The sequence below is a fragment of the Amblyomma maculatum genome, chromosome 1, assembly GCF_055883805.1.
Source record: "Amblyomma maculatum isolate TAMU_Amacu chromosome 1, ASM5588380v1, whole genome shotgun sequence".
Classification (NCBI taxonomy): domain Eukaryota; kingdom Metazoa; phylum Arthropoda; class Arachnida; order Ixodida; family Ixodidae; genus Amblyomma; species Amblyomma maculatum.
Genome location: NC_139344.1, coordinates 109,270,771 through 109,284,382, shown reverse-complemented (window position 1 = coordinate 109,284,382; position 13,612 = coordinate 109,270,771). Strand labels below are relative to the sequence as shown.

The 13,612-nt window shown below is 43.2% G+C and overlaps 1 protein-coding gene across 1 annotated transcript in view; it reads left to right on the top strand.

Moving 5' to 3' along the window:
* LOC146203478 (uncharacterized) overlaps positions 1 to 13,612 on the top strand; it is a 67,035-nt gene that overhangs the window by 47,994 nt on the left and 5,429 nt on the right. The window contains exon 2 of the mRNA XM_084603033.1: positions 12,687 to 13,612. This exon is cut by the window's right edge and continues 497 nt beyond it. Within this exon, the coding sequence (XP_084459159.1) occupies positions 12,687 to 13,612 (926 nt within the window). The remainder of the gene's footprint in view (positions 1 to 12,686) is intronic.

Here is a 13,612-nt window from a genome sequence, read left to right as displayed (position 1 = left end):
TTAGTTTATATGTCGTCGGTAGGAATCCCTGTTGCGAGCTAGCCACGAACTCGACTGGCAGCTGTATGCTATATGTAGAAAGAAGAATCGTAGCCCACGACCCAGAAAGCTGTGCGAATATCAAATTTCGATGGAGGCGCAACGCAAGAGACGTCCGTGTGCTGTGAAACATCAGTGCACGTTGAAGATCCGCAGGTGATCGAAATTATTCTGCTGCCCTTCTTTGTGGCACCTTTCCCCCCTTTTTTCTTTTTCCGCCTTCCTCCCTCCCCTCTCGGTGTGGTACAAGTGTAAGCCGACAAGTGAGATATATACTGCGTCTTTCATTTCCTCAAAACTAATTTTAATTCTCCTTTCCAAGTGTGAGACGGAAGCCGGAGAGCGGCATATATTATACCAATAAAAATACTTATTTCTTCAGTTGGAATCTTTGTTTCAAACTAGCCTCAAACTTGACTATGATGTGCGTTCTGCGCTCAAAGAGATATAGTGTGACGTCACCCGGAACGCAGTAGACAAGCGGACGCATCACAATTTTGACACTAAAGAGAGAAAAACTGGCGCTCCATGCAAGTCCGTTATGTCGTACGACGAACGGGAGGCTGTGGGAGGAGTTGTCTCCATTGGCATTCACTGGAGGGGTATCTGTTCTGCATGTTATCGTCGCATTCGTCGCTTCAGTGGCTAGATGACGGCTGTTGGAGAACTATCTTTTCGGAACCATCGGTCGCCCCTAAAAACGGCCGCGACGAAATTTCGTCCAGTACACTTGTAAATCTTTCGCTTCAATACAAGTGCTTGTCCCGAGGCCCAGAAACCGACGGCAATATTAAGCAGATGTCGTGCACGTATGTATACGTAATCGCCGGGAGCTCACAGGTGACTTAACAATGTGCATAATTTGTTTACTGGCGACCTTCCTTGTCTTGTTCATTTTGTATGAATGTGATCAAAGCTGTGAGCAGCATCGGTGCTTTCCCGAGGTGGGTTAACGTAGGCTAGCACAGATTATACTACTAATATTTGAAGAACTGTGCCTCACGCATTTTAAGGCTGTTCAGTGCCCGCTGAACACTGTTCAAGAAAGTGCTCCAATCAGAGCACAAATTATAATCCCCTTTCCTCTTTCCTGTCACTACCGCGCACCAATTTATAAATGGTGGGGTGAAATCCACACGGGGACGATAGTTTTAAGCGTTGCATGTAAATGGTGCCTTTAACAAGCTTTAAATTTCATGCGCTTGTTAAGTACGCCTTGACAGCTTGCAGACTGTTAATGATAAATATACTGTCGGGTAATGAAACATGTGTAAATTTCTTTTCATTGCACTCTTATATACTACCCATCATAAACAAGTGGGGCATTTAGAGTTTCGTTTGTCTTTTTTTAGCACGTAATCTCGTAAATGGTACTCTGATATTATCCAATAATTGTTCTCCGTGAAAATTGTGTCGGTATAAAATGTGAGGAAAAGCAAGGAACATATGCCAAGTGTCCCAGCTGAATGAAACATTTTTATGCAAAGCCCAGCAGTTCCCAAAACGTGTCAATATAATCAAGCGCACTGCGAGCCCTGTGGCCAAAGGCAGCATTTTTTTTCTCCGTGTTTAAGTTGCTATTTATTAAACACTAAATAGCAAATTAACTAACATTTTGAATATTCACATTGTAAAAGCATACCATTGTAAAAACACAGACCTTGTAGGTGATGTTGATAATACCTAAATGTTTATAACAACGTTTCGTTTACGTAGTCCTTTCTCTAGCAATCTAGAAAGAAACCCCGCGAAATCAAAATTAATAATAACCTCATGATTGCAGCCAGCACTAGCGTCATTGTAAAGTCACTGCTCGTATTTCGAATGCGCAATTCTGCTTCCTGGAATCTTTCCTTCGTGACGTGAAAATTTTTTTTTTTTAATTGAGATTCATGTTTGTTTGTGACGTCTAGCATGGGGTGACTCTGGAAGCAGAGGCGTACGTAAATAAGCCTCGAAAGTTTGCGTGGGGTGATTTCTCAATGGTTCTACAGCGTTTCAGGCATTTCTGAGATTATAGCGACAGTCAAAGAGATGTAGGTTAAAGCGCCTGCCAGTCACTATTCGATATTACGCACGGAGTAGTAACCATGCCGCTTTGTAAATCTGGCTCCTGGCCAGAGTTACACTGTATGCATTGTGCAACACCACTGCTTTTTCTTCCCACAAACAGAAAGAACCATCATTTGCTGCAAACTGCTTGGCGTGAGGATACGTCTAGAAGTATGTCGGACAGCTGAACTAGCAGGACAACTGTTTTCCGTCGTTAAAAAACGGTGCTCGCTGAACCTCAATCAGTAGCTCTTTCCTACAGTACGCACAAAGAAAGCACACATGGATCTCCATTTCTCCCGTCTATTATACCTTTCCTTCACGAAGAGCAATGGGTGCCAACATACTTACTTTCTACATAAACCTACAGTGATCACGACAAGGTTGAGATGAAATATAAATGAGCATTGCCGACCATTCCAGGCTAACGTTATGGTTATCAAGCGGCCCTGAAACACTTTAGACGTCCTGTTTAAACTCGCCCTGAAATTTTATCGTGTCATCATGACTCTGTTATTTAAAATTATGCCGCTACACACAGGAGAGAACACCGAATAACGCTAAATAGCATCATCATCATCATCATCATCATCATCATCAGCCTGATTATACCCATTGCAGGGCGAAGGCCTCTCCCATATTTCCCCAATTAACCCGGTTCTGTGCTAGCTGCATCCACTTCACCCCTGCGAACTTCTTAATCTCATCCGCCCACCTAACTTTCTGCCGCCCCCTGCTACGCTTTCCTTCCCTTGCAATCCAGTTTGTAAATAGTATATTTGCATTTTTTTGCCTTTTTTAAAATTGGCGCCATCATCGTGTTAATCTTTCGCGTTTACAGGTTTCCAAACAGTTATCCCTGCAATGCGTTCGGACTTCACATGAACCTCACGAAGCGACTATGGCTCAAGAGAATGTAAAACCACGAGTATCTGGCCGCGAAGTGTCGGCAGGCTGGCCAATCACGTGCGCCATGAATGAAAGTAGTTGCTTCGCGCGTTAACAAAATATTGGAAAAGAATTCATTGCATGAGTATGCCAACAATAGTGTTTCGCAAGGTATAGACAATGAAGGGGAGTCTAGCTCTGAGCATGTTTGGAATCTCGTGGGGAGGACAAAAGGTGCGAAGATGGCGAAGAATAAGCCGTGATTTCCTATCAATATACGCTCCAGCAGAACGAATTCGAAAAATAGAAAAATAGTTGTAGAGGGACAACCATAAAGGTCTGCAACACTGAATATATATATATATATATATATATATATATATATATATATATATATATATATATATATATATATATATATATATATATCGGGTGTCCCAGCTAACTTGAACCAAGGGTTACAAAATAATATATTTGAGGTAGGTCAGTGAAACCAATTGCATACAACTGCCAGCCTGTTCGCGCACTATAGGCAATTTTTTGTTTTGCAATTACTTAATTAGCTAATTATGTTAATTTCTCTAACTTATTACATATCGACTTTAGACCAAAAATGTGAATTGGAAAGTTGTAGAGCACCTTCAGAAACCCCCATTCCATTAATTGCGGTAAAGAAAGTCTCACGTGCATCTTTTTTTCCGGGCTCAGAAGAAAGCCCGCGAAATACAAATAATACCACGTGACTAGCGCATTTGTGCGCCGCGATTGTGGTGCTCTCAGTCGTGGTTTGAGCGAACGAAATCAGCTGCGGCCGTCGCGGCAGGCAGAAATGTTGGCGATGGTTCGAGCGAGCTCGAGCTCGCCCGTCGCCACCGCGATTTTGGCCAGACCTGCGCACCGCAGCAGCCTACATCACGACAGGCGGATGACGATCAAGAACCGGCAAATGAAGGTGCAGCGCTAATTTTAGTCGAGTCACATGATGTCATCTCGCTCATTTACCCAAGCATGTATGCGCAGATACAGTGGCTGATACCTTTGCGCTCATCCGTTTGTGGTGGCGTTCGCTGATGGGAGAGAAGGAGGCCTTGTTAGTATCTCGGTGGTGTCGGCTCGCCGCTCTCGCTGCTACTGCACCGTCACGAGGGCCGGCTGTCTGAACCGAGCGAAGAAGCCATCGCAGGCATATCGGCCTGCCGCTTTAACGGGGCCAAGAAGACACGGCCGCAGCTAATTTCGTTCGCTCAAACCACGACTGAGAGCACCACAATCGCGGCGCACAAAGGCACTAGTCACGTGATATTACTTGTATTTCGCGGGTATTTGTATTTATCAGTGCTGGTTCATAGTGCACTCACTGTCTCAACTCTTTCTCTCTCTGTATATATATATATATATATATATATATATATATATATATATATATATATATATATATATATATATATATACAGAGAGAGAAAGAGAAAATGGCTAGGTTCTAAAATTCCAACCAGTCTTCATCATAATGACTGGTTCCCCAATTGAAACGTTAATCAAATAAATCTCATCATGTTTTCAAGGCTGCTTAAGCCCACTTTATCAGTTCTGGTTCATAGTGCACTCACTGTCTCAACTCTTTCTCTCTCTGTATATATATATATATATATATATATATATATATATATATATATATATATATATATATATATATATATATATATATATATATATATATATATATATATATTATATATATATATATATATATATATATATATATATATATACACAGAGAGAGAAAGAGTTGAGACAGTGAGTGCACTATGAACCAGAACTGATAAAGTGGGCTTAAGCAGCCTTGAAAACATGATGAGATTTATTTGATTAACGTTTCAATTGGGGAACCAGTCATTATGATGAAGACTGGTTGGAATTTTAGAACCTAGCCATTGCTTATAAATACTGTGTCAAAAAAGCATGAGGAGGCTGCAGAACGATTACGCTGCAAATACGTATGGGAAGTACACATCCGTGTCTGTAATATAATTTCTTAGTTCTGAGAAAATTTTAGCAACAAAAATATAACGTTGAAGCTGGAGGACGCAAGGGAAGTTGCTTTTTTTTTTTTTTTTTTTAACTTACCCCGCACAGTATTAAACATGTGCTTCTCATCTGCAGCTGTTACCATCATTAGTCGAATAAGCAGGTAAGTTATACAAACCATTCTGCTCGATAGAAAAAGAAAATTAATCATAAATAGCTACAGCAAGCAAGTACAAGCACACTATGGTTTATGCCCGGTAAAAGAGACGAGAAGCATTTCGCAGCTCTATGTGGAACATTCAGTTTCCCGAAAACACACCGCGGATTATCCAACCCACGAGAAAAATTACCTTTGATTTAAGTGACCGTGAGAAACATTGATCAGTCAAGACATCTGGAACACTAATGGCTTCGACAAGCGAACAACGATTGTCGTTAGAAGCATTTAAAAAGGTCGCGCGTTTTTCTTCCTAAACAGTCAAATTATCTCGGGAAAAGAAGGTGTGGTATGGGGTGTTCGAAGTTTAACATCATGCAGAGGCACGTTTCTTTTGATGGACATTGCAGTCAAAGGCTTCGGATTCATTCACATTCAAGGGACTTCTCGAACGTGCGCTGATATCGCAGAACACATGGGCGTTATTGCATCTCGCCTCCATCAACCAGGGTTGAATCCGCAACTGCGGCCAGATTTGGATCCCGTGACAACTTGGTTATAGTAGCCGATAACCAAAGCCGTGTACTGAACCACGGCAGCGTGTGAGAGAAGTAGAAAGTTTTTTTTTTTATCTTTGTGTAAGATTCCTGGCTGAATATTTTTCTTCTCAAAAGTTGCACCATGATGCTGAGCATGGTTGGCCGGCAGGCATGATCGCTGTTTTCAAATACGGCGCGCACGCAAAGTTTCGGCCACCTCAAGATAATAGAAAACAATGTGAGTTCTTTAGACTTACCAGTTTTACCACGATGTCTTGAATCACGACACTTATTGTTTGCATATTGATGTCCTTCTTAAGCTGATATGTTTCATCCAGTAAATAAACATTCACCAAAAGTGAGCGCTGAAGTGGCCCCTGCAATAAACAGGAAGCATATTCGTGAAGACAACCAAATTAGAACTGTTCAAAAGTCCTACTTTACCCTTCCTTGCTCATATGGGAAGAGGCTCGTGTTCTGACTGAATAAACATTGTAGAAACACTTAAGCCCCGCCGTTGATGTTATGACGCGGTAGCGTTAATGGCACCCGTCTGCGGCTCCCTTCACGGATCCTCGATCGCGTGCACTCCCCCTCCAACGACTAATAGTTTTGTGCCACTGATTTGATCACTACTGCGTTAATGGCTCCCTAATCCGGCGCATACTAATAAATGTACAGCCGTAGACTGTAATATGTGATAGACAACGTGACACAAATATAAAGCCCTGCTTTAACAGAGCCGTACAAATGTGGCTGCCCAGTCGGAAAAACTACAAAACATTTTCTGATGTTATGACAGAATTTCTGTGTGGTTTTTGACGGGAAACCTGTTGTGACAACAGAACATTCTGTAGTAACATCAGAAATTTCTGTAGTTACAACAGAAAAGTGCTACCGAACTACAGACAACAGAAATTTACTACAGAGAAACTACAGAACTACAGAAAAGTACTATTAGAAGTACAGAAATATCTGATGGTTACGGCAAAGCTACAGGATATTTTGTCGTATTTTTGACACAGTTCTGTAGTTTTTTTCGACTGGGCGTGGCCTAGGGGCAGCTTGCGTGGCTCAGGAACCAAAGGTACTGGGTTCGATTACCATCTTATGTGATTTCGTTTTCAGCGTAATTCCTTGACTTTATGTGCTTACATTTCCTAAAGATGTTTGACTCACATTGCGACCTTGTAATCACAATTTATGCGATACTCTATTCACTTTTCACATCCGCTGTTCAGCGTGGGACGTCAAATGTTTTCGACCAATCCGGAAGTCCTCTAGCCGTCGCCGGCATTGCCGAGTTCTACACTGTCGGGGGACACACTGTCGCGTTATAACACAATATGGCATCGAATTCACAAAGCCGCTCTCAAGTAAGACCGGTCAGGGTCGACGGAATGTGCCTTGACATTTGTATCGGATGAATAGATGATTGGAATCTAGGAGCGTCCCCTTTGAAACGGGGTGGTAGCAGTTGCGATCATCGCAATGCTGCTATTGCTCCCTCTTGCGCCGGCAAATCTGAGCTATACTTCCGCCGAATAACTTCCTGATCAGGTCTCAGCAGGACAAAGTGCAGTGCAAAGTGAGTGATGATACCACGCGAATATCCAATTAACTTCGTCGTTGCTCGTATATCCCAGCATTTCCGATATACAGTAGTTCGATGGATCGATCTTATTAGACCTACTTTTGAAATTTAAGCGGCAGTCACTTGCGCCATCCGTCGGTGCCGTGGTGCAGCCGTAACGTCGCGCTACGATACTGCTTTGTCGAATTTTGGTTCCTGTACATGACGATTGCTCCAAATATTTCTTCTAAAACGTGCCCAGTTACGCACCAGGCCTAAATAAGGAGCAGAATTGACTCCAAATTTAAATTAATCTCTGCTGTATCTGTCACGCCACTCGCCTTCAATGTTCGCTAGCGATTCCGCCTTCTTCTGTTTCTTATCGTAACGCTGCGTTTGGCACCGACACGAAAGTCTTTCTTTACGCAGCATCTGCACCTGGTTGCCGCAGTGTAGTGCACATTGTAAGATTCGAATGTTGTTCACCGTTTTGACAAAGTTCAGCGTCACTGTTAAATTTGGTAGATCGGTGCAATGCTTGCATTAAATCAATCAAGTCAGGAACGCTTCCAAGCACTGTCTTCAAAAAACGAACACTTTGCCATAAATACTCGAACTGTACCTTGTCGCTGACCTCTTACGGTGAAATTCTAGGTTAGAAACTGCCGAAAACTTCGAGATTCCCCTGAAATTATTTCACTATTGCGAATTATATATAACGCTTCAACGGCACGCATATATATATATATATATATATATATATATATATATATATATATATATATATATATATATATATATATATATATATATATATATATATATATTTATATATATATATATATATATATATATATATATATATATATATATATATATATATATATATATATATATATATATATATATATATATATATATATATATATATATATATATATATATATATATATAGCCCCACCGGGGTGGCACAGTGGTTACGGCGCTCGACTACTGTTCTCAAGAACGCGGGATCGAATCCCGGCTCCGGCGGCAGCTTTTCAATGGAGGCGAAAAGCAAGGCGCCCGCGTGCTGTGCGATGTCAGTGCACGTTAAAGAACCCCAGGTGGTCGAAATTTCCGGAGTCCTCCACTACGGCGTCTCTCATAGCCTGAGTTGCTTTGCGTCGTTAAATCCCACAAACCAAACCAAACCAAACCAAACCATATATATATATATATATATATATATATATATATATATATATAATAAGTTTATTAACCGCAAGCTGCCTATTTATGGTGGGAAAAACAGCCTAGTACATTTTCCTGAGGCATGCAAGGAGGGATAGTGTTACTCGTCAATCATCAGCGAGTAGCGTTCCTGTTTTCTTATTCCAAGCGTAGTACTTTATTTAGGCATGTCCTCCTAGTTTGATAGCATGTTGCATGATTTATGAAGGACGGCGAATGCTATCAATTACATGGTTGGTTTTTAGTCTCCTTTTACTGATTTCTTTATTTCATAGCGGAATAACAGCTCTACAATGTAACGCTGAAATATAAGTTTTTACGTAGCCTCACAGCAACTGCTATTTTCGCAAGAAACCAGCCACATATTTCTCTGCCAGTCGTCCTTCCAGCACATTCAGTGAGAAAAGAAAACCTGGGGAAAGACAAAAAATCGTTCTCATAGGGTGCGCGCATACGTATCATCGGGCGAAAAACTATCGTGCCATATATTTACAACTCCTTGCGCATAGCAAAGCAGGTCTCCTGTTTACCACAACCTTTCTTTTTTTTTTTTTTTTTTTTTTCTGCAGTCTCTGCAAATACCAGTCGGCGCGCGGTCACCTTCTGCGTTGTCGATAACAGCGACAGGCGCGGAACGCTGAACTCTGAATATTCATATGCGTCCCGCCTAGCTTGATTGCCGAAAAGTTCGAGGCCACAAAAACAGCTCAACTCTTTATGTTCAAAGGTCTTGTTCACAAATGTAATTTCGAATAATGTACGTATTTTTTTTACCTTTACACGGGAGTTTCTTCAGTGAAGAAGCCGTTCAATTTCGCCTTGTCTAGTGAACGTTATGGGTAACTCGACCGCCAAGGGAGACGGCCCGCACGGGAATACTAGGCGGTAACATAGGCTCACCGGCCACTGGTTACTGATTCTGGCTTTCCCGGCGTTCGCGACTGATAATAAACAATAGATCCGATAGCTTCTTTTGTTAGCACTCTGCGACGAGCGCTTGTTGGGTGCGGTGTCTGTGCTTGTTCCTGTGCACTAGAGTTAGACCGCCCACCAAGCGTAAAGCGGTATTCATGACACGTGGCCACAATGAAAGCTGAGTCATTTTTATTTTCGGTTGAAGGCGTATATGGCAGGACAAGGTCAATTGAAACGAGATGACCCACTTGCGACGGTCTCCTCGTTCTACTTGTGCAGCGACCAGCAGCGGCATCGTCGAATGTCCCACGCATAGGTGTCGCCAGCACGCTAATTCAAGCATCGCGCGCAAGTGAAGCATGCAGAGAGGACCCGATCCGCTTTTGCGCCTATATCCATTTCCTACATTCAGCACCTCTCGGCCAAATGCATATAAGAAAAGGAAATGCTCCTCGCTGTGATTGTGAATTACATTCCGATTGCCGGTGTACAAGAAGGGAAGAGATTGGAGGATTCCCTATGAATTGAGTGCAGCTGCAATTTGCTTTTTAAAATAAATTTTTCTAACTCAGAACAAGAGGCCTCGGTTTTTCGGCATGCATTTCACGAAATTTATCCTAGATAAGAGATAAATGCCGTGAAGGCAGTGCTACTCCGCCTAATAAATAATTGAAGAGAACAGCTATTTAAAGCAGTGTTTATGGCAATGGTAAGGATATCTTTATGCATTCTACTGCCTGTAATTCAGGCGTAAAGGCGATGTACGTCATTTTTTTTCTTCGTTTTTTCGACCTATGTGGAGTCCAAATAAAAGTAATACCAGTACTGTTTACAGGATCGAAGCGTAGGTTCAAGTAATCCGGCTTTTCAAAATAACCATGGTGAAGTGAACGAGAGCCCTCGCATTAGATCTTTATTAGCGACAAGATCAAGCTGCAGCAGCTGCAGATGAACATGGGCAAAAAATGTTCCTAGAATTTATTCATCCTTTAAGCGGATGATTGACAGTAATTACTGCAATGCGACCATCACTCCCAAAACATAGCGCACACTAGAAACACATGAATCGCCCTTTCATCGACAGGCCGAGGAATGCGACATTAGTTTGTTACTAGAGGATGCAACGGCTCAAAACTAGGGCGCTATATTTCCCCAAGAAAACATCGCACACAGCTCTCGCCGCAAAGGAGAGAGCAAAACTTCGCTTATCGATTAAAATTCCTTAAATTGCTTTAATGTTTAAACTTCAGAATTCTATGATTTGGGTCTTGACCGCACTCAAACGAGTTAACAATGCCGACGCATGAAAGCTTTTCGGCTATCTTCCGTCGACAGCTGCAACTGTCTCAGCTCGCTCGACTGCGTTGAGAAGTCGAGCGCGGCAGAAGCCGGGGCAGCATCCGGAGCGTAACAGGCCGTCACAAAGAGGACGACACCGCCCCGCTGCTTGTCGTGTTACGAAGGACACTCCCGCCAGGCAGCGAAGGCTGGTGGCTGTTGTTACCCTTAAGAATTCGCAGCTCGGCCCTTCGTTTGAGCCGGGCAGTGTCGTGTCTAAGTGACATCTGTTCCGCTTTGTTTGCGTCTTGAGACAAATAAACTGGCACCGCCTCAAAGCCCCATGACTAGATTGAATCAAGCGCGCGCATACATACCTGGCCTTTAATAACAGGTGCAAGAATCGACGTGAAAATAGCATTACACAGGCACAGGTGTCCGCTGATGACTTTGCCGAACGGCTGAGGCCAAATCTCGACACCAGGCGGTTCAAACGACCGCCTTCACGTCTCAATATTCGCCGATCAGGAAAATCCCTCAACGTCGCCTTCACGTATCTGTAGAGCCCGCTTACGCATCGGCGTCTTCATGAAACGAACAAAGGCGGAGGTTTTGAAAACAACAGCCTTTGTCCCACGGTCCGATGATATTGGAAATAAAAAAAAATAAAAGCTCCAATAAAAGACTAAAAATTATATATTCAAAGTTTTCAACGAAATTTGTATTACATGCCCAAACTTTAGGTCATTATGCTTCCCTTTCATTGAAATACGTTGCACGTAACTATTTTTGATCACTGCTCAATGAGCCAGGTCGGAGCTGGTGGGTGCTGCAGGCAGTCACTAATCCTACCAAGACATGAGCGTAAGTTAAGACAGCCGAGCTGTACGCTTGAGCACATTGGGCGGTATGGGGTTGAAGATAGCACACAATCGACAACCATCTTAACGTGATACAACGATGGCGGTACCTTTTCACCTCGTAGCTAATTAGGTTTGCATGTTACGTGCTGCATGAGCCCAGACCATTTAAGCCCACCGATGTCGACGTGTGCAACCCTGACACGGTCAATGCCGATCGTTCGGCTTCGAGCCTACATTCTGATTGAGAGTGTTCAGTAATACTCAACCCCACTTGTCATTTTAAGTGCACTGTGCCGTTTTGAAAACGGTCTTAGAATAGCTGTGGGGGTTATGAGTAGAATACAGGAATAAACATACTTTGGAACTTCGTACAGGTACTGTCAAAACTAAATGGAATGCAATATCAGCAAAAAAAAATAAATAAAAATCTTCCTTATTGTGCTCATTTTTGAATATACAGGTGTATCCTAATCATAATTGCTTCAAATAAAGGGTGCACGGATAAACATAGAGCAATGTGCTTTGAGTTCATGTAGATTAAATGTTTTCGACGAAGTCGCTTTTAACTTACTTTTGACGGTCTCTGTAGGTTTGTGTGATATAATTGCGGGTAATGAGTAGGGTATGATCTCATGCGTTTAAAAAAAAAAACCTTTTTTTTTTCACTCACAGTGAAAGAGTGCGGAAGGAAGGGGGCGCAAATTAAGACGCACCCCTCAGCGCTGGCCCTGCTCTGTGTCGTGTACCTTGTATTATGTAGTAACCACTACGAACTTGCCCAGTCGTCAGCATTGCTGAAGCTTTTTTATTTAGTCAAAAAGAAGGTATTCAACTTTATTGTGAGAAATTGTTACTCGCACGTTTTTATCATAGTACCACAAAATGCTTGTTAAAGTTTCTTAAATCTTATAAATCGAGCATTCCCGCTAATGTAGTTCACACAGCTTGAAGTTTGGAAGTGTCCAAGATAATTTCGTTTCAGAGCTGATAGATATTTCAATTTCCCAAAAGTGGACGCTGCAGAATGGTCAAATAGGAAATGGTAAGCTGTTTTGTAAAATCTGTCGCTGTAAAATTTTTTCGCCCATCTAATTTTCTTTCTTTTTTTGCTTTTTTTGTCACAGTTGCGGCGAAAAAGATTCCACGAAAGGTACTCTGCAGCAGCGGTAGTGGTGCTTCTCAGCCTTAATTCTATGACCGGGACAACAGCACAGATAGACAGGTCGAATAGAGAACCTTTAGACAATGCAAATCGGATCCCGTGGCCTGTTTACCAACACAGCACCGCGTCCAGCATTCCTGGAGTTGTTCCGAACAGGCCTCCGGAGCCTCCTAAGCAACGGCTTCGTCTGTCCGATTCCCCTTTGCCACCATCGTTCATTAAGGTAATAAATTCCGTGAGTTCTCCTGACTGGGAGACGACTACACCTGCGGGACCTCGAGCCGTTGTGTTAACGACTTCGACCACAACCACCACTACCACCACAACGACGCCCGCTCCTCCTCCATCTACCACGGCCCCGTTGCCCACAAGCTCTGCGTATTTTAAACGCGGTCAGCCACCTGAGGTGGACCCACTGAGTCCGAGCGCTTGGAAGGCCGTGCCAGAGAGCCCACCGTTCCCGAAGAGGGCAAGGCTGCAGGCAAAAAGGAGGCGAAAGATGAAGCCAAAGCAAGAGACAACCACAAAAGAGCGCAGCTTGTTCACCACTGAAGTGGCCACCGAGGTCCCTACCACAGCGCATCCAACGAGGAAGTTTGGTGTCACGCGTCGCCAGCTGCCATCGCTCGTTCGCGGTTACAGGAGCAAACCGACCAAGACCACACCACCTACGACTACGCCGGCTAGGAGGGCCTTTGTGAGGCCGGCGCTCTCCGGGAGGAAGTACACTCCGGTCATACCGCGTCGGCCAGTGCTGACGACGACATCTACGACAAGCACATCTTCCACGAGCAGTTCCACGACAACGACGACCACTACGACTAGGCGACCTTTTGTCTTTGGAGAGAGGAAGGTCCCGTCCTGGTATGGTCAGACAAGCACGACCAC